Here is a 19,920-nt window from a genome sequence, read left to right as displayed (position 1 = left end):
AATAGGAGGGTGCTGATCAGTTGTAATGGGGTGTTCCTGTGGGGTCTTGTCTCTAGCATCCTGGCTTCCTCACTGTCACTCTGGTCTTCCATCCCCATTTCCTGGGATCAGGATCCCGTGAAGACCTCTTAGCCTCTAAGGTCAATAAAGTGTGAAAGGAGGCCCAGGTCCGGCAGCCCCACAGCTCTACGTTGTCCCGGTTTCCATCTTCTTTCCCAAACACCAGCTTATTCCCCGCCCCTCAGCCTTCACCTGAAATGTGGTTCCATCTGGCCGGCCTCTGTCCACACCTATCCTTCCGCCAGCTCAGTCTGCCCCTCCTCCAGGAAACAGTCCTGTAAGCTTCCGCTCTGCATCATCTCCAGGGTTCCTCTTGCATCTTATGCTGCATCTGGATCTCTTGTCTCTGCTGCCGGCACGTGGCTGCCTGGCGAGGGCAGGCAGAAGCACCTTCAGGCAGGGAGACAGGTGAAGACTTGCGCTCCTGGGGCCAGGCTGCTTGCCCCTAACTCGTGGTGCTACTCCTCAGGAGCTCTCTGCTCTTGGACAAGTTCCATGACCTCTGGGCCTTAGCTTCCTCATTTGTCACCGAGGATAACAGTAAGACGTGTCTCAAAGGGTTGTTGTGAAAGTTGAAGGAGTCACACATAGAAGAAACTCCAAAAGTTTTATGTACCAGGTGAGCTTGTAAACAGTGCTTCCAGCCTGGTGACAGTCTGGGAGTGGGGAGTGGCTCGCTGCCTCAGTGACCTGCTCACCAACCTCGCAGGCCCTGGAAACCAATGTTCCTGCTGGGGCTTTGCCTAGGTGGACTCTGTACCTGTGCAGAACAGAGGTGGCCACAAGATGCTCCATGTGGGGGAGGAAGTGGTGGAAAGAGGCAGCACAAAGGTGGGGCACAGCAGGAGTTCCCCTCCTGGCGCAGTGGAAACGAATCCGACTAGGAACCATGAGGTTGCGTGTTCTATCCCTGGCCTCGTTCAGCAGGTTAAGGATCCGGCGTTGCCGTGAGCTCTGGTGTAGGCCAGTGGCTACAGCTCTGATTAGACCCCCCTAGCCTGGGAGCCTCCATGTGCTGTGAGTGCGGCCCTAAAAAAGACAAAAAAGGCAAAAAAAAAAAAAAAAAAAAAAGGTGGAGCACAGCAAGACACTGGCCCAGCCTGCTTCCTCTGAGTGGGACGACCTTGGCTGCTCTGGAGCCAGCTCCCCTGTGTCATCAGGCTTGTGTTTGCCTCTGAAGCATGACTCCGGCTCTTCCTCACACTCCCCACCAAGTACTGTCAGAGAGATGTGCAAATGTGTCACTAGCCTGGTGACTCCTGCCGTCTCCCCAGCCCGGTCACAGCCCGGTCACAGCTCTATCCTCTCTCGCCCAGACCCGTGCACCCAGCCTTCCTCTTCCTGTGCCTGCATAGCAGCCAGACATGGAGTCCCAAAGCCGAGAGACGATCAGGCCTCTCCCCGTAAAACCCTCCAAAGGCCTCGCGTTGCATTTGGAATGAGATGTACAGTTTGTATCCAGGCAACAAGGCCATACTGGATTTCCCTCTGTCCTTTCTTTAAAAATGTTCTTGGGGAGTTCCCGTCGTGGCGCGGTGGTTAACGAATCCGACTAGGAACCATGAGGTTGCAGGTTCGATCCCTGCCCTTGCTCAATGGGTTAACGATCCGGCGTTGCCGTGAGCTGTGGTGTAGGTCGCAGATGCGGCTCGGATCCCATGTTGCTATGGCTCTGGCGTAGGCTGGCGGCTACAGCTCCGATTAGACCCGTAGCCTGGGAACCTCCATATGCTGCGGGAGCGGCCCAATGAAATAGCAAAAAGACAAAAAAATAAAATAAAATAAAATAAAATAAATTAAAAAAAATGTTCTTGGAACATAGTTGATTTACAACATTGTGTTAATTTCAAGTGTACAGCAAAATCAATCAGTTATACGCAGACATGTATCCATTCTTTTTCAGATTCTTGCCCCATGTAAGTTATTACAGAATATTGAGTGTAGTTCCCTGTGCTATCTAGCAGGTCCTTGTTGATTCTCTATTACATATATAGGAGTGTATGTATGTTAATCCCTAAATTCTAATTTATCCCTTCTCCCCAGATTTCCCCTTTGATAACCATAAATTTGATTTAGAAATCTGTCAGTCTGTATCTCTTTTGTAAATAAGTTCTTTTGCATCATTTTAAACTTCTCTGTCTTTTAAACCTGCCTCTTTTGTTCCTGAATCAGGATCTTTGCACCTGCTGCTTCCTCTGCTCAAAACTCTTTCCAAGCTCATTGTCTCCTCATCAGTACAGTCTCTGGTCAAAACTCATTCCTCCGAGAGGCCTTGAATCCTCGCAGAATCGGCTAGACTACCCCTCTTCCAGCCCCCCCCCCAGTCACGTCTTTGTGTGTTACTCTTTTTTCTTTTCTTCATGGGCTTTATCTTGTTTGTCTGTTCATATGTTTGTTTGTTTTCTTTTTAGGGCCGCACTCACAGCATATGGAAGTTCCCAGGCTAGGAGTCAAACTGGAGCTGTAGCTGCCAGTCTACACCACAACCACAGCAATGAGGGATCCGAGCCACATCTGCAACCTACACAATAGCTCACAGCAATGCTGGATCCTTAATCCACTGAGCGAAGCCAGGGATCAAACCCACATCTTCACAGACACTATGTTGGAGTTGTTACCACTGAGCCACAAGGGGAAGTCCCATTCACGTGGTTGTTATCATTCCACTTTGCGTGCGCGCGCGCGCGTGCACACACACACACACACACACACACACACACACACACTTGCTCTATGCAGGCAGGACACTTGTTTGTCCCCCACTGTGTCTGCAGTACCTGGAAAGAATGGTCCACAGAGCAGCCACCTCACAGTATTTGTTAAATGAATTTGTCTCAGGATGGAGAAAGGCAGGAACCGTGGGATGAAGGTACCCTTCGAGCAGCTTTGTGTGCAGGTTGTACATCCCCAGCAGCATCTGTTCTGAATGCCAAACTCAGGAGCCTGCGTCAGCATGGCCCCCAACTGCAGCCCCAAACCCAATTGCCCCTTAGTTTGCCCCTTGTAAATAACGCGGCGGGAGCATTACTACTCAGATACACCGAAAAGAAGGAACATAGAACCAGTCACTCTTTCCATTCTGGAAATATGAGAAAACTGGGGCTCATAAATTGGGTGGGACAGGGCCATTTGATAACCTGGTCTTTTTCTGTGCCCAGGCGGGCCTGCACCGCACAGACCTTGATGTCCTGAGACCTTGTCTAGGGTAGCATGCCATCCTCCCTGGGAATCACCATGTAGAGCGGTGGCCTCAGCCCTTGGTTGTGGTTGGGAAAAGTGAGCTAAACAGAATGCCGCCATGAGCATGTGCCAACTAATGGTGTGCAGCCATTGCTCTTTCTAACGCCAGGTCATTGTGCATCGCCGATTACTTACCATGCTGGATGCTGTCCGTAACATGCGTGGAGAAGCCGTCATAAGAAAGTTCACTGAGGGAAGACAGTCCACAGCACAAGGTAGTGCTCAGAACAGCTGTGCTTCCACGGGAACGTCCTCTGAGAGGAGGTCTTTATAATGAAGTTAGCTGTGTTTTTATAAGTTGTGTGTACTGTTTGGTTTTATATTGATAAAACAAACCACCACAAACTTAGTGGCTTAACACCATGCAATTTGGAGTTCCCATCGTGGCTCAGTGGTTAACGAATCCGACTAGGAACCATGAGATTGCAGGTTCGATCCCTGGCCTTGCTCAGTGGGTTAAGGATCTGGCGTTGTTGTGAGCTGTGGTGTAGGTTGCAGACGTGGCTTGGATCCCGTGTTGCTGTGGCTCTGGCCAAGGCTGGTGGCTACAGCTCCTATTCGACCCCTAGCCTGGGAACCTCCATATGCCCCAGGAGCAGCCCAAGAAAATGGCAAAAAGACAAAAACAAAAAAACAAGAAAAAAAAAACCATGCAATTTATCATCCTATGGTTCTGGAGGTCAGAGGGGTAAATCCCAGGTGTGGGCAAGGCTGGTTCCTTCTGGAGGCTCCAGGGAAGAACCAGTGCCTGCCTCCTCCTGTACTCCTCGGCTTGTGGCCCCTTCCTCACACGGCTCTGACTGCTTGTCTGGCCATCACACCTTCTCCAGCCCTCCTGCTTCCCTCTCACATGCATCGTGTGAGGATGCTGGGCCCACCCAGACTACCTGGGACCATCACCCCATCCCAAGATCCTAAATAGTCATGTCTGCAAAGTCCCCTTTATGATGCAGGTCCGGGGAATAGAATTGCGTAGGGGGAAGGGCTTGGGGAGGCACCACTCACCCTGCCTGATGTGAATCAGACCTCCACAGCATCTGTGGCTGGAACCCTGCCCAACTGATTGTGAGCAAGGCTGACCACTCGACCAGGTTTAACGTCTGTGACATTCGGTTGTGACCTCCTGTTTTGTGCTGTTATCTCCCATCACCAGAGAGACTCGAACAGTTGGCATTTATACCTGTTGAGTGTCTCTACATCTGGTGATGTCTTTAGCATTTGTACATGAAGGTTTTTTTCCTCTTTTCTAAATTAAAGTATGGTTAATTTACAGTGTGTAGCAAGGACCCACTAACTGGTGTGTGGCACATACACAACTAAAGATGGTGGTCCGGAGTCCCCATTGTGGCTCAGTGGGTTAGGAATCTGACACAGTGTCTGTGAGGATGCAGGTTCGATCCCTGGCCTCTCTCAGTGGGTTAAGGGCCCGCCATTGCTGTGGCTGTGGCTAAGCCAGCAGCTGCACCTGTTTCCACCCCCAGCCTGGGAACTTCCATATGCCGCAGGTGCAGCTGTAAAAAGATAAAAGGTGGTGGTCCCTCCAAAATACCTCAAGGATCACCTCCCCTAACAGAGTGCTGTTTTGTCTTTTGTCCACAGACCAGAATTCCTCCAAATACCTGCGGTCCCAGGTCAGCCAAGATGATTATCCCATCCAGTTCCCTGTGTCACCTGAGACCGTGCTGCCCTTTGCCTTCCCGTCCTACAGCCCTCCGCAGGCCTCCAACGAGCTGGTGGGTGCGCTTAGGCTATAGGGAGGGGCTTGTCAGGCAGGTGCCCCTCTGCTCGCTGTTCCTCCACCCCCTCCTCCTGAGAGGTGCCCCGGGGAGACCTGGGATCACCGGCTGCCCCCACCCCCCTGCCTGGCACCTGGTCACCCTTGCAGAGCTGCTGAGTGCCTGGCCCAGGTCCTGCCCAGCCTGGACCCCAGCAAGACCACAGAGCCCCACCGGATGGCCAGGGAATGGGATGAGAGCAGAAGGGCGGACAGAGAAACCAGGGGAGCCTGGCATGGCCCAGGAAGGCGCCCACTCAGCCAAGCTCCCCTGCTGCTTCTGGGGACTGCAGAAGCCAAGTTGGGGGTGGGGTGGGGGTGTCCCACATCTAACAGTCCAACCCACCAGACTCACAAGTCCACCTCTCTCTCTCTCCTTCCCTCCCTCTTGATGGCTTCAGTTCTGTCAATTCATTTAATTTTTCAACGAGTCTTTTACAGCTGAGAGGGAAACAGGGACACAGAGTCACCCTATCAGTAATAAAATGTCACTTGAGTCCCCCAGGTTCACATAATTAGCCATAAAAAGCGTGTTTAAATCGATATGGAAAGAGTGCATGCAGGAGTTCCCTAGTGGCTCAGCAGTTAAGGATCTGTTGTTATCACTGCTGTGGTGTGGGTTTGATCCCTGACCCGGGCACTTACGCATGCCTTGGGCAAGGCAAAAAGAAAAAGAAAAAAGAAAGAGCATATGCAAAACAGTTCTATAGTTTCAAAGAATAAACTTCACATCCTATAATGTGTTAGGCTTTGCAGGTTAATCTATTCAAGAATTACAGGACTGGCTTTAAAAATTCCATGTGTTTTCTGCATTAGATAATTAAATGATTTAAAATATCAGAATCTTTAGTTTCTAGGAAATAAGAAATCTGTGATTTTCAAGCAATAAGAATTATCTGAGACTTAGATAATTAATGGCTGGAAAGGATGATAGAGATAAAAAGAGATCACTAAATATTTACTGTGGAACCTAGATATATATTTTTATTTTTTATTTTATACTGATTTTTTTTTTTCCATTATAGCTGATTTAAAGTGTTCTGTCAATTTTCTGCTGTACAGCAAGGTGACCCAGTCACACATACATGTATACATTCTTTTTTTTCACATTATCATGCTTCATCATAAGTGACTAGACATAAGTGACTTCCCAGTGCTACACAGCAGGATCTCATTGCTTATCCACTCCAAAGGCAATAGTTTGCATCTATTAACCCCAAATTCCCAATCCATCCCACTCCCTTCCCCTCCTCCTTGGCAACCACAAGGCTGTTCTCCATGTCCATGATTTTCTTTTCTGTGGAAAGGTTTATTTGTACTGTATATTAGATTCCAGATATAAGTGATATCATATGGTATTTGTCTTTCTCTTTCTGACTTACTTCACTCAGTTTGAGAGTCTCTAGTTCCATCCATGTTGCTGCAAATGGCATCATTTTGTTGTTTTTTATGGCTGTGTAGTATTCCATTGTGTGTATATACCACATGTTCTTAATCCATTCATCTGTCAGTGGACATTTGGGTTGTTTCCATGCCTTGGCTCTTGTGAATAGTGCTGCTATGAACATAGGGGTGCATGCATCTTTTTAATTATAGTTTTGTCCAGATACATACCCAGGAGTGGGATGAAGCATAGCCACTTTTGCTCAGTGTTGATCATGTGTCACTTATAAAAAATTTTTTAATTGAAATATAGTTGTTTTACATTGTTCATGTGTCACTTTTAAATTTTCGCATTTTAGGCACCTGATGGCCTTGGACCAGTCCCAATTAAATCATCAGAAATTCAAATCAAGCAGCCCTATTCCTTCTTCAATTTGCAGGTCAGACTTACTAAATGGTTTCATTAATTGGGTAACTTATAAAGTGAACAAAATATTTTTGATTTTTTTTTTTTTGTCTTTTTGCCATTTCTTGGGCTGCTCCCGCGGCATATGGAGATTCCCAGGCCAGGGGTCGAATCGGAGCTATAGCCGCCTGCCCAGGCCAGAGCCACAGCAATGCAGAATCGGAGCCGAGTCTGTAATCCACACCACAGCTCACAGCAACGCCGGATCCCTAACCCACTGAGCAAGGCCAGGGATCGAACCCGCAACCTCATGGTTCTTAGTTGGATTCGTTAACCACTGAGCCACGACGGGAACTCCAAAATATTTTTGAATTTGAATTGCACTGTTTTACTAGTTTTATTCCATTATGGATTATATTGTAGTATGCTGTACTTTTCTGTTATTATTTTATGTGGCACATGAGGTGTAACCTTTTCTTTTCCTAATGTGGCTCATGGAAACCAGAATCTGTTCTGTGGATATACCAGATATTCTGCATAGCTGAAGCTATGTGAACTACGTATGTTAGAAACTTGAAGAAAAGACACAGGATAAGTGAACAAAAGTGAGTCAGCCTTTCTTGTGCTATAGGATATATGCATATTTTGGAGTTCCGTTGTGGCTCAGTGGGTTAAGAAACCAACTAGTATCCATGAGGATGTGGGTTCGATCCCTAGCCTCGCTCAGTGGGTTGAAGATCTGATGTTGCCATGAGTTATGGTGTAGGTCACAGATGTGGCTTGGATCTGGCATTGCTGTGGCTGTGGCATAGGCCGGCAGAAATAGCTCCATTTCAACCCATAGTCTGGGAACTTCCATATGCTGCAGGTGTGGCCCTAAAAAAGAAAAAAAAATGCAAATTTTATTTCTTTATTTATTTTATGACCACATCTGTAACATATGGAAGTTCCCAGGCCAGCGACTGAATCCGAGCCGCAGCTGCTGTTTTACTCAGCAACACCAGATTCTTAAAACCCACTGTGCCAGTCTGGGGATTATACCTGCACTTCCTAGGCTGCCCGAGTCACTGAAGTCAGATTCTTAACCACAGCGGGAAGTCCAAAATATGCATGTTTTAAACTGACAAACCAGTGTTCAGTGTATTTCTAGAGTTAAGCTGTGGGATAGGGTGAGTAACTGTGAACAGTCCTGAGTGCTGGAACAGGGCTCGGGACTGAAACCCATTCAGGGCTGGTCCAAACCAACTGTGCCCACAATCTGATGGTTAGACGTGGTGCTCGTTCTCCTTTGGCCCTCAGGTGGCTGGGAAATGCCTCTCAAGGGCTTCTCTCACCTCAGGTTCCTCAACAGTACAAGATCAAGGGGTACCAGCCCATCTCTGTCCAGAAGGCTTCAAACAGCTACAGACCTCAGAAGCTCGCCCGGGCCCTGAAGCAAGGAGCTGAGGTAACGTCCCCCCACTTTCGAGAAAACTGCCTCCCCTTCCTGCTTCCCCAGTATGGGGACTAACACACTGCCCTTGGTCCTGGTGCAGGACGAAGCCACCACTGTCATAGCCCTGCCCAAGGAGGATGCAGTGTGCGCGCCCCAGCTCCCAGGAGAGACCTCCATCCTGAGCCTCAAACTCCCGGAGGCCTTGGCCAGGGCCCCCGATTATGACCCACTCTACATTTTTGTAAGTGATAGGGGCAGAAGTCATTGTTTGCCGTCCTTTTATTTCAGCAGTTACTTCATAAGAAGACAGAAGCCAATAGAAAACAAACTTATGGTTCCCTAAGGGGAAAGGAAGCACCCTGGTCACGTGCACCTTCGCCCCGATCCTCGTCCCTACGAGGCAGCCAGCCTCTCACCCATCAATGACACTGCTTCCTGATCACACTGTGACCAAGTCCAGCCGGGGTCTCTGTCTCTTCCTAGGTGCTGTCCTGATTGGCCTTTGTAACCACAGGGGTGACTCTTGGCAATGGGTGTCAGCAGTTTTCAGGCTCTTATACCCCAGTTTCTCCCCTTACCGTGAAGTGAGCTTCTTCAGCCCTGTGTGTCTCCCTGGCTCCTTGGCTGGGGCTAAGGTCCTCGATCCTCTTCTGGACGTCTCTGGATATAATTAGGCGCAGAGGACCTGGTCTGCCCAGGCTGGGGCACTTGCTCTGTCTTCTGACCTTTGCTCGTCCTTCCGTCCTGTCCTTGCAGTCTGTTATTTAAGGGGACCTGTGCGGAAGCAGGAAACAAAACCCCCACCTCCCCACCCAACACCCGCCTTAGTCTGTATTCTCAGCCTCCCCGCTTTGTCTCACCGGGCCCCCACCTTTCTCCTTGTTCCCTTCCAACTTCCCAGCCCCTACCTGGGGAAGCGTGGGGGGACCCAGTCTTTGCCTTTTCCTCCGTCTCTGCCCTACCTCCCTGCAGCACTTCAAGAGCCAGAAAAGATGGTGCCATTGTAGACATATAGGTGATTCCTCACTCTTCCCTTTGCTGCAGAGCTCACTGTGGGCACGGCTGACTCCCCCAGTGGGAATCACTGCCTCCATGCCCTCCTCCTTTTACACCCAGGCATTTGGGCAAGAGCCCCCTGGCATCTTCCTCCTCAGCCCCGGCTGCAGGTCAGCCTCTCTGCACTAGCAAAGTCTTTCCCAGCGTTCTTAGAACACATTTATCACACACCAGCATTTAGGCTCTCCCCATAGGGCCTCTGAGTACTTAACTCCTCCCTGGCCCCCAGCCCTTCAGTTGTCGGAGATGTTTATTTCTTCGCAAACCTGGGTTTCTGTAAGTTTGTGGAGATTGGTTGTTTTTTGTTTTTTTGTTTGTTTTTGTTTTGTTTTTGTTTGGGCTTTTTAGGGCTGCACCTGTGGCACATGGAATTTCCAAGCCTAGGAGTTGGAGCTGCAGCTCATGGCAACACTGGATCCTTAACCCATTGAGCAAGGCCAGGGATGGAACCCAAATCCTCACGGTACCAGACAGGTTCGTTACTGCTGAGCCACAATGGGAACTCCATCTTTAATTGTTTTTAAACATTAGTCAAACAAATAAAAAGAACAAAATCTCAACTTAGTGATTCCCAAACAGCTGAAATTAAACAACCGTGAGGATCAAAAAACTATGTTGTTTGGGCCAAAGAGTAGGGTTTTTGTTGGACAAGCCCAGTAAGAAACATTAAAAGCCTCTATATTTTTGTCTGTTTTGATGTGCTTGCTCTCTGCCTCCATTAGTACTGTTGGAAAATTAGTATAAAAACAGGATCTCCCTTAAAGCCAGATCCTACATCCCGACGGAGCCTTCCTGAATTAAAAACATTGCCAAAACAATGTTAAATGTTGACATTTCCTGATATATCCAATGCCACCCTCTTTGTCTTCTTTTAAAGTAGTTTTTAAGAAGCTATTTTTGTCTTCCAAACCAGAGACTTATTTGCTTTTTAAAACCAGTTTTCTTATTTAATAAATCCTCCTAATTGGTCAAATTTAGAAACAAATACTTTAAGCTGTTTAAGCTGTGATTTCATTTGTACTTATTTCCAAGGGAGCTTAGTAAATCCACGTGGCACGGAATGAAGCCCTTCCACCAGAAAAGTGATGTTTGTGAATGACGGAGACCACTGTCCCCCTGAAGCCACCTCTGCTCTCCTGCTTCTCTTTCCCAGACGGGCTGACATGGGGTCAGAGCACTCACACCGGTGGGATGTGGGGAACATCAGCTGACGTCTGTCCCATGCCCAACCAGGAGACTGGTAAACAAAGGAGATTCCTTTTTCCTCTCTGTCCTGCAGAATCCCAGCCCAGGACTATTTGCTGTGATGCACCCTCTGACCTATGCAGAAACCTTGATCGATTACCACCTGTGCTCTCACCCCAAGTACAGGTTCACCAAAGAGTCCCACTCTGGATCCAGCATTCCTCTCACCCAGAAGCAGTTTCTCCACCACACGGTAAGGCCATCACCATGCTCATTGGCAGAGCTGGCCCTGGGCTGCAGGGGCAGGCAGGGGACAAGGAGGAAGGGTCACAGCTGGAACTGAGAAAAAGAAGGTTTGCAGCCACAGCCTCAGGACAAGGATGGGAACCACGGCTGTGGACCTTCTCACACCATCAGCCCTAAAGAGGTGCAGGTGGGGACTCAACACCACTCCCATCCCGCCTGTGCTTACCTCCCAGTGGTACTTTTTTCAACATTATTATTGTTATTATTTTTTGATTTTTAGGGCCACAAGGTGGCATATGGAGTTCCCAGGCTAAGGGTCTAATTGGAGCTGCAGCTGCCAGCCTATATCACAGCCACAGCAACAAGGGATCCAAGCCTTCTGTGACCTACACCACAGCTCATGGCAATGCTGGATCCTTAACCTACTGATTGAGGCCAGGGATTGAACCCATATCCTCAAAGATACTAGTCAGGCTTATTACCACTGAACCACAATAGGAACTTCCTTTTCAACATTCTTATTCTCTTTTTCCCTCAAAGGCCATGCCTAATATTCGTTTTATTCCCATTTCAACAAGCACATAGTGCCCATAACCTCATGGTCTAATTCCTCTTTCTTTGGTCCCCAACACTTTGGAAATGTCAGAATGGACAAGGTGGCACAGTAAAGAAGAGGCTCCCAAGAATTCCGTCTTCCTCTAGATAATCAGCCTGACCTCAATATCCAGCGATATCTCTCAGGGGTTGCCCTCATGCCCTTCAAACTCAGTGAAACCCTCCCTTGGGTCATGAACTCACCCCCACTTCTACCAGCCCCACCTTACACCTCTTTCCCCATTACCTTTGCCTCTTGCTTCTGTGACTTTGTGCAATGACCTTTGTGGTCCTTGCTCCCTTCCTCTTTCTCATCCTCCAGATCCAGCCATCCTGGAGTTTTACCAGTGGCCTCAAACAGCCTGTGACCCTCCCTCTCCTCCATCCCATGGCCCCCACTGTACCAGCATCAGCCCTCCCTAGAAATCTCCCTCCCACACAAATCTAATCATTTTCCAGCTTGAAAACCTGCCGTGGTCCCTGCTGCACAAGGGAACAACTCCAGCCTCATTAGTTTGACCCACAAGCCCCTTCATGACCAGCCTGCATCTCCAGCCATATTGCATGTCAGTCCCCATTGCACTCCCTGCACTCAGCTGGCAGTCTCCTGACAACACCCTCCTCGAATTTTCCATGCAGTTGCACGTGTGCCCCTGCCTGGACAACCATTTGATGAACTGGCCCATCCTCTTTGAATGTTGCATTAGCATCACATTCACAGTAATCAAAACGCTTTGAGAGGCAAGATCAGCCTCCAATCATCAGGACCATTGCTCCTGCGTCTAATAAATCAGGGGTGGGAACCTCTCCTTCCTCCACTTTAATTCGAGTTGCCCTGTTGAACGTCCTTTGATAAAGCAGTTGTCTTTTTTAGCTTCAAAGAAACTCTACCAAACTTAATGAAATGATACATTTGGGAACTAAACTTAAGACTGAAAAAGAGTCAGTTGAATGAAATGGAAGTTCTTCCTAGGATTTATGTTTGGTACTCTGGTGCCGGCTGCAATTATAGGACATCATTCCCGGAGTGATGACCTGGAAGAAGTTCCAGTCCCTGGCCCTCTCATCCCTGCCCGAAACCAGTAAGATAGAGACGTCACAGAGGTAAGCCCAGTGCACTGTCATCTCACTGAGGTACGTGTGCTCCATGGACTTAGGAGGCTGTGACCCCCCCCAGAGTTACATGCCAATAATATGTCAAATTATGCTTTCAGCCCATGAGGGAAATTTGCTAGCCAGAGAAATACAATGTGGTGATTCGTATTTTGACTTTATATTAATTCATTTATATGAATTTTGACTTTATATTATATACTTTTAAAAAATCAGGGAGGTGGGAGAGAGTGGATGGATGGGGAGATTGGGGTTAGTAGATGCAAATGATTCCATTTAGAATGGATAAGCAATGAGGTCCTGCTCTACAGCACAGGGAATTATATCCAGTCTCCTGGGATAGACCACACGACTGAGTCACTTTGCTGTACTGCAGAAATTGGCACAGCATTGTAAATCAACTACACTTTAATAAAAAATTTTAAAAAAGAAAAAATCAGTGTCACAGGTGGCTTATAGTCCTTACTTTTAGAGTAGAAACCAATCCATATTCCATACAACTCTGCTGAAATATTTATGGTCCTTTTTCTTTTCCTTTTACAGCCATACCTGCAGCATATGGAAGTTCCTGGGCTAGGGGTCGAATCAGAGCTGCATCTGCAACCTACGCCCCAGCTTGTGGCAGTGTTATTGTCGGGTCCTTTACCTACTGAGTGAGGCCAGGGATGGAACCTGAATCCTCATGGACACTATTTCCGGTTCTTAACCCGCCGAGACACAACAAGAGCTCCCATGGTCCATTTTTTAACATCACATATTCTTTTTTTTTTTTTTTGGCCACACCCACAACATGCAGAAGTTCCTTGGCCAGGGATCAAACCAGAGCCACAGCAGTGACAATGCCGCATCAGAAACCCACTGAACCACCAAGGAACTCCTTTTTTTCCCTTTCTTTCTTTCTTTCTTTCTTTCCTTCCTTCTTTCCTTCCTTCTTTCTTTCTTTCTTTTTTTTTTCCTTTTCTTTTTTTTTTTAGTGCTGTACCTGTAGCATGTAGAAATTCCTAGGCTAGGGGTCAAATCAGAGCAGCAGTTGCCAATGAACATCATGGCCACAGCAGCACTGGATCCTTAACCCACTGAGCAAGGCCAGGGATCGAACCTACATCCTCATGGATACTAGTCTGGTTTGATACCGCTAAGCCACCACAGAACTCCAGTGGAATTCCTTTTTGTATTCTTTTCTCCTTTTTTTTTTTTTTTTTTTTTTCCTTCTGGCCAAACCCATGGCATGTAGGAAGTTTCTGGACCAGGGATTGAACTTAGGTGGCAGCAGCAACCTGAGCCCCTGCAGTGACATCAGATCCCTAACCCCCTGAGCCATAAGGGAAACCCCTTTTTTTCATTGTTAACATTTTCGAGTTGCCATGATTAGTCTTCTATACCCTCCATGTCCAACTCCAAAGGCTCCACTTGTGTCTGTGCCCCAGCCTGGCCATTCACAGGAAGGCCCCACAGCCATCATCACACATTGACAGAACCCTGCTCCAGAGATGGAACAAGTGGATGAGACCACTGTAGACCAGGAAGGAAGAAATTTAGAGTAACTGCATTCTTGCTAATTTTCTGATGTAACACCTCTTTGAAGCCCTTAGATATCAAACAAGTAGCTTGATGCCTTTTCTTTAGGATCCTGTGCAGTTAGTAACCTCCTCCCCAGCCCTTGAATTTGCTTCTTTAGTCCATTGTCTTTATTAACATAGTTAAATGAGGCTGGTGAGCAAGCAAAGGTGACCAATATCCCAACAGGATGAGCATCAGTGGTGACCCTTTGTTCAAATCCTTTGGCCCAGAGTGAGGGCCCCCCCCCCCGAGGGGGCAGAGCCCTGCCATGGCCCCGGGAGTCTGCAGCTCTGCCTGAGCTCTGTACCCTACTTGGTTTGGCCTGTGACTCACACCCTCGGCTCCTTCCAATGTGTCCTGGATCCTCCCTGTCACCAGAATGCCCCATGGCCTCCAGGAGCTGTAGGACCTCAGCCACGCTCTCTAGGACCAGGTGTCTTGTCCAAAAGACAAGCCAGTGGGACTTGCTATGAAAACCTTGCTTGGCCTTGATATTTGCATTTCAGGAGAAGCAGGAATGCTCACCCCAGTGGGCACCAACCCCATATATGCAGCCCGTCACCTCCTCTCCGGGGATTAGAGGAATAGTTGAAATGCAGCTTGTGACTCCAGAACACTTAACTTCTTCCTCCAGCACCAGCAGAAAAGCTCTTCCTGAATTACATAAAATCCAGCCTTATTTCCAGAGGCTTTTCCACATGCTCTCCCTTTGGGGTTATTCCCTTAGGGCTTTTTTCCACGACCCTCCTTTGCCTGGAGATTAACATGAGACCAAGCATAGGATTTGGGACATGGCAAGGGCTCAGAAATCTTAGTTCCTTTTCTCTGAGTTCGCGTTGCTGAACCAAACTTGGGCCCACTTGCCTGCGTGCAGAAACACCAGTCTACTGACCCTGGCTTGTGCTAGAGGAAAGGGCAGTCCCCATCCATGCCCCTCCCTTCCTGTCACCCTTGGTAACCACAAGTTTGTTCTCCATGTCTGTGAGTCTGTTTCTGTCCTGTAGATAGGTTCAATTTGTCATATTTTATGTCTTTTTTTTTTTTTTTTTTCTATTTCTTTGGGCTGCTTCCGTGGCATATGGAGGTTCCCAGGCTAGGGGTCGAATCGGAGCTGTAGCCACCGGCCTACGCCAGAGCCACAGCAACGCGGGATCCGAGCCGCATCTGCAACCTACACCACAGCTCACGGCAACGCCAGATCGTTAACCCACTGAGCAAGCGCAGGGACCGAACCCGCAACCTCATGGTTCCTAGTCGGATTCGTTAACCACTGCACCACGACGGGAACTCCTGTCATATTTTAGATTCCACATATAAGTGCTATCATATGGTATAGGGGCCAGATAAGGAGCACAGCTAGTGCTCAGAAAGCCCCAACTCCTGATGGGTTTCAGGGAGGCTTTTCCTTTGGGGGGGGGGCTTAATTTCTTCTTCTTCTTTTTTAAAGTTTTGTTGAAGTAGAGTTGATTTACAATGTTGTGATCATTTCTGCTATACAGCAAAATGGTTCAGTTATTCATATATATACATTCTTTTTCAGATTCTTGTCCTATATAGGTTATCAGAGTATTGAGTAGTTTCAGGGAGGCATTTTATTTTATTTTATTGCCACCCAGGCATATGGATATTCCCAGATCCCTTAACCCACTGCACCAGGCTGGGGATAGAATCCACATCTCCATAGCGACCCAATCTGTTGCAGTTGGATTCTTAACCCACGGTGCCACAGCAGGAACTCCAAGGAGGCATTTTTATTTATTTTGTATTAAGGTATAGTTGATTTACATTGTTGTGTCCATTTCTGGTATACAGCATAGTGACCTAGTCATATACATATATATTCTTTTTTTCATGCTGTCTTCCATCATGTATTATCGCAAGAGATTGGATATAGTTCCCTGTGCTGTACAGTAGGACCTCACTGCTTCTCCATTCTAAATGGAATAGTTTGCATCTACTAACCTCAAACTCCCAGTCCATCCCACTCCCTCCTCCTGTCACCCTTGGCAACCATAAGTCTGTTCTCTATGTCAGTGAGTCTGTTTCTGTTTTGTAGATGGGTTCATTTTGCCATATTTTAGATTCCACATATGTTATATCATATGGTATTTATCTTTCTCTTTCTAACTTACTTCGCTTAGTTCGAGATTTCTAGTTGCATCCATGTTGCTGCAAATGGCATTATTTCATTCTTTTTTATGGCTTGGTAGTATTCCATTGTATACATGTGTATATGCACCACATCTTCTCAATCCATTCATCTGTTGATGGACATTTACGTTGCTCCCATGTCTTGGCTATTGTGAGTAGTACTGCAATGAACATAGGGGTGCATGTATCTTTTTGAACTGTAGTTTTGTCTGGTTATATGCCCAGGAGTGGATCATATGGCAGTTCTATATTTCGTTTTCTGAGGAAGCTCCATACTGTTTTCCATAGTAGTTGTACCAATTTATATCACGGAAGTATTTTTCAAGGCCAGGTTGGGGAGAGGGGGTTGCAGGGTGTGTGAACAGCTCATGTACAGTTCTCTGATTGGCTGGTGGTTAGAAATGGGATTGGGTCACAGGGGTTGACATGATCAATCCTCAGTCTTCAGTAGGTCTAGGGGCTACTGCTCATGGTCATCAAGTAGTTAACATCTTCCATGTACTAGGGCTTTCACATATGATATACTCAGGAGTGTGTATCAGCTCCTGTTATCTAGGTGCCTCAGAGAGGACCTAGGGAGGCGTTTGCCCCGGGAAGGCCCCATGGGGTCCTTCTTGGCTCCGCTCATCCATGCTTCACGCATCCCTCTGCCGATTCAAAATACACTCAGCACCCCTGAACTCCATCCTGGCATATTCCTAAAATCGGGACTCTCCCACATCAAGGGCTAGGAAGAACCATGACATTGTATAGAGAAGGAAAGCTTTGGCATCTGAGAGATGTTACTTGTTGGCCCTGTCACCCATGCTGTGTCCCTGGGCAAGTCACCTATTGCTGAAGCCCTGTGAGCAATAACCTCTTCATCTGTGAAACAAGGGACCATGTTGGCATCCTCACTGTGTTGGGTGCTTGTGAGGACTCAAGTGGAGCATCTATAGGAGGGGCAAACAGGGTCCTTTTGTAGAGCACAGAGAATTAGATTCAATATCCTGTGATAAACCATCAAGGAAAAGAATATGAAAAATTTTATATATATATAATTTTATAGATATATATAAATCACTTTGCTGTACAGCGGAAATTAATACCACATTGTAAATCAACTCTTCTTAAATAAAATAAAAAAAATAAAGTGGAACATCTAGCACCATCTTTAATTACTCTCCTCCCTCATCTGCGCTACCCTATCCCCCATCCACCAAAACTTGAAATCACTTTGCTGCCACCAGATGGCAATGGCCTGCCACCACTTTGACACAGGGCCTCATTTTGCTGTGGGGTGAGGTCACTGCAAAACTGACCTCTTGGAGTTCCCATTGTGGCTCAGCAGGTTAGGGACCCGATGTTGTCTCTGTAAGGATGCGAGTTTGATCCCTGGCCTCGCTCAGTGGGTTAAGGATCTAGTGTTGCTGTGGCCGTGGTATAGGCTGGCAACTGCAGCTCGATTCAGTCCCTAGCCTGGGAACTTCCCTGTGCCTCAGGTGTACCTTAAAAAGAAAAATACGAAAAACAAAACCCTGACCCCTGTCATCTGTAAACCAAACATCGCTGGGTGTGGGGTTCCCGTCTGGGGACTGAATAAGCAAAATGAGAAACGGTGGGTTGTAGACACTGCCAGTGTGTACCAGCTGTCAGCAAGGACAGGTCTCAAGAATTAAGAGAAAAACATCCTTTTTTTTTTCTCCCCAGAGCAATGTCCTTGGAAAAACCTCCCAAGGCTGTTCTTTCAAAAAGCACTCAGAATGCAGTTACCTAGGGTTTGAATTAACCATGAATAAACATGAATTCTACATGAATTAAAGAAAGCCCTCCACTTGGGAGTTATTACTTCCAGCTTCTGTGCCTGAGTGCTCTGTTGAGCCAATTTGTGTCAAAATAAACTGTAATTGTATAACAGATTAGAAAATCAAGCGAGGATTCTATTTTTCTTTATCATGCATTTCCATGATGTAAGATTCTAGATCATGTTTTCATTTCTAAAAGAGTTATAATAACAGCAGTCCTTTTTTAACTTCCTACAAATCTGCTAGTGATACTTCAACTTTACAGTCATTTTATTTGAATAGATGACCTATTTCTTAGCTGGCATTTCCCTTATGTTTTTGTCCCTGAGAGTTATCTGTTAATTGTTTTTTTTGTTTGTTGGTTTGTTTGTTTGCAGGTTTTTTTTTAAGATTTTTATTTTTTCTATTATAGTTGATTTACAATGTTCTGTTCCTTTCTGCTGTACAGAAAAGTGACTCAGTCATATTACATATATATATACACACACATACATATACATTCTTTTTCTCACATTATCCTCCATCATGTTCCATCACAAGTGACTATATAGAGTTCCTTGTGCTACAGAGAAGGATCTCATTGCCTATCCATTCCAAATGCAATAGTTTGCATCTACTAACCCCAAATTCCCAGGTATCTGCTTATTGTTAAACCACGCAATATCACAATATCGTTATTTAATGTTTATTGATTACAAGGTCATTTTTGTATTTGTAATGATCAAAACAGCTCATTGATAAATTCAGAAAGAATTTGTTGAGTCTCTGTGAGTTCCATGAGATCTGAGAGTCAGCAGTAACCAAAGAAGTGTTAGTGCCCAGACTTTGGGATTTTAGAGATGAATGAAATGTCCAGAAGAATCTTCTGGAACTGACTGAGCCACAGTGGGAACTCTGAAAATTATGTAAGTTTAGACACTACGTGTTTGAAAAGTTCTTTTTCTAAACCCTGGGAAATGTCATATTTGGTGACATTCTCTTGTATTTGACTGATACATATCATCCCCCCTGCCTTTACCCCTAGGGAAACACACGAGTAGGTTTCCAAGAGTGAAGGAGACTCTAAAATACCAGTGGTAAAACAGAAGTGCTTTAGAAAACTGAGAAAGATCCCGAGATCACTAACGTGGTCATTTATCCTTGGCTGCTCCTGTGATTTTTTCCACAGCTGTGATTCCTTCAATTTGGTCATGCTTCCTGTAAATGTCCCTGCCGTTCTTGATGCCTTACCAGAAGAAGACAAGATGGAGACATTTGAACGGTACTTTTTTTTTTTTTAATCTTTGGCCTCTAGTGTAGTCTGTTTTCCAAAAATATGCCAGGTGCTATGAGAGGGTTCCAAAGAGCGTGTACAGTGCCTGAGCTTGCAACCCAACCAGACAAGGCTAACACTCAGCTGTACCCCGAAGAAGGTAGGAGGCTGAGTTCATGGTCGAGAACAGTCTAAGGTCTCAGATTGGCTGATCTTGAGGTGCTCAAGCGAGGGGTGAGCAGAGGTGGTACTCGTGGGCTGAGAAGGGTTCAGTGGTCACATGAACTTGAGTTAGTACTTGGAGGACCAGTAAGATTTGGAGAGGTATGAAGAAATACAGATTGCCGGGAGTTTCCAGGTGGCTCAGCAGGTTAAGGATCTGGTATTGTCACTGCTGTGAGTTCTGGTTACCAGTGTGGCACCAGTTCAATTCCTGGCCAGGGAACTTTTGAATACACATCCTAAATAAATAAATACTTAAAAAAAAAAAACTATAGGCCCCCACCCCCCCCAAAAAAAGGTAGAAAAAAGAAAAAGGAAAGAAAAAAAAATTTTTAAGAAAAAAAAAAAACATCTGTGGCATTGTAGTTGCAGCTACAACTTGGATTCAGTTCCTGGCCTGGGAACTTCCACATACTGCGAGTGTGACCAAAAAAAAAAAAAAAGAAAGAAAAAAAAAAA

General features: G+C 46.5%; 1 protein-coding gene across 3 annotated transcripts in view; it reads left to right on the top strand.

Annotated features, from left to right (window-relative positions):
• The window catches only part of CFAP221 (cilia and flagella associated protein 221), a 100,825-nt gene that overhangs the window by 56,239 nt on the left and 24,666 nt on the right, over positions 1-19,920 (top strand). For all 3 annotated transcript variants that reach the window (XM_021075445.1, XM_021075447.1, XM_021075446.1), the window contains exons 15-22: positions 3,410-3,515; positions 4,900-5,033; positions 6,817-6,897; positions 8,203-8,310; positions 8,399-8,539; positions 10,634-10,792; positions 12,392-12,483; positions 19,156-19,248. In XM_021075445.1, the coding sequence (XP_020931104.1) occupies positions 3,410-3,515; positions 4,900-5,033; positions 6,817-6,897; positions 8,203-8,310; positions 8,399-8,539; positions 10,634-10,792; positions 12,392-12,483; positions 19,156-19,248 (914 nt within the window). The remainder of the gene's footprint in view (positions 1-3,409; positions 3,516-4,899; positions 5,034-6,816; positions 6,898-8,202; positions 8,311-8,398; positions 8,540-10,633; positions 10,793-12,391; positions 12,484-19,155; positions 19,249-19,920) is intronic.

The sequence above is a fragment of the Sus scrofa genome, chromosome 15, assembly GCF_000003025.6.
Source record: "Sus scrofa isolate TJ Tabasco breed Duroc chromosome 15, Sscrofa11.1, whole genome shotgun sequence".
NCBI lineage: Eukaryota > Metazoa > Chordata > Mammalia > Artiodactyla > Suidae > Sus > Sus scrofa.
Note: the sequence above shows the minus strand (reverse complement) of the source record. Positions and strands in the feature narration are given on the sequence as shown.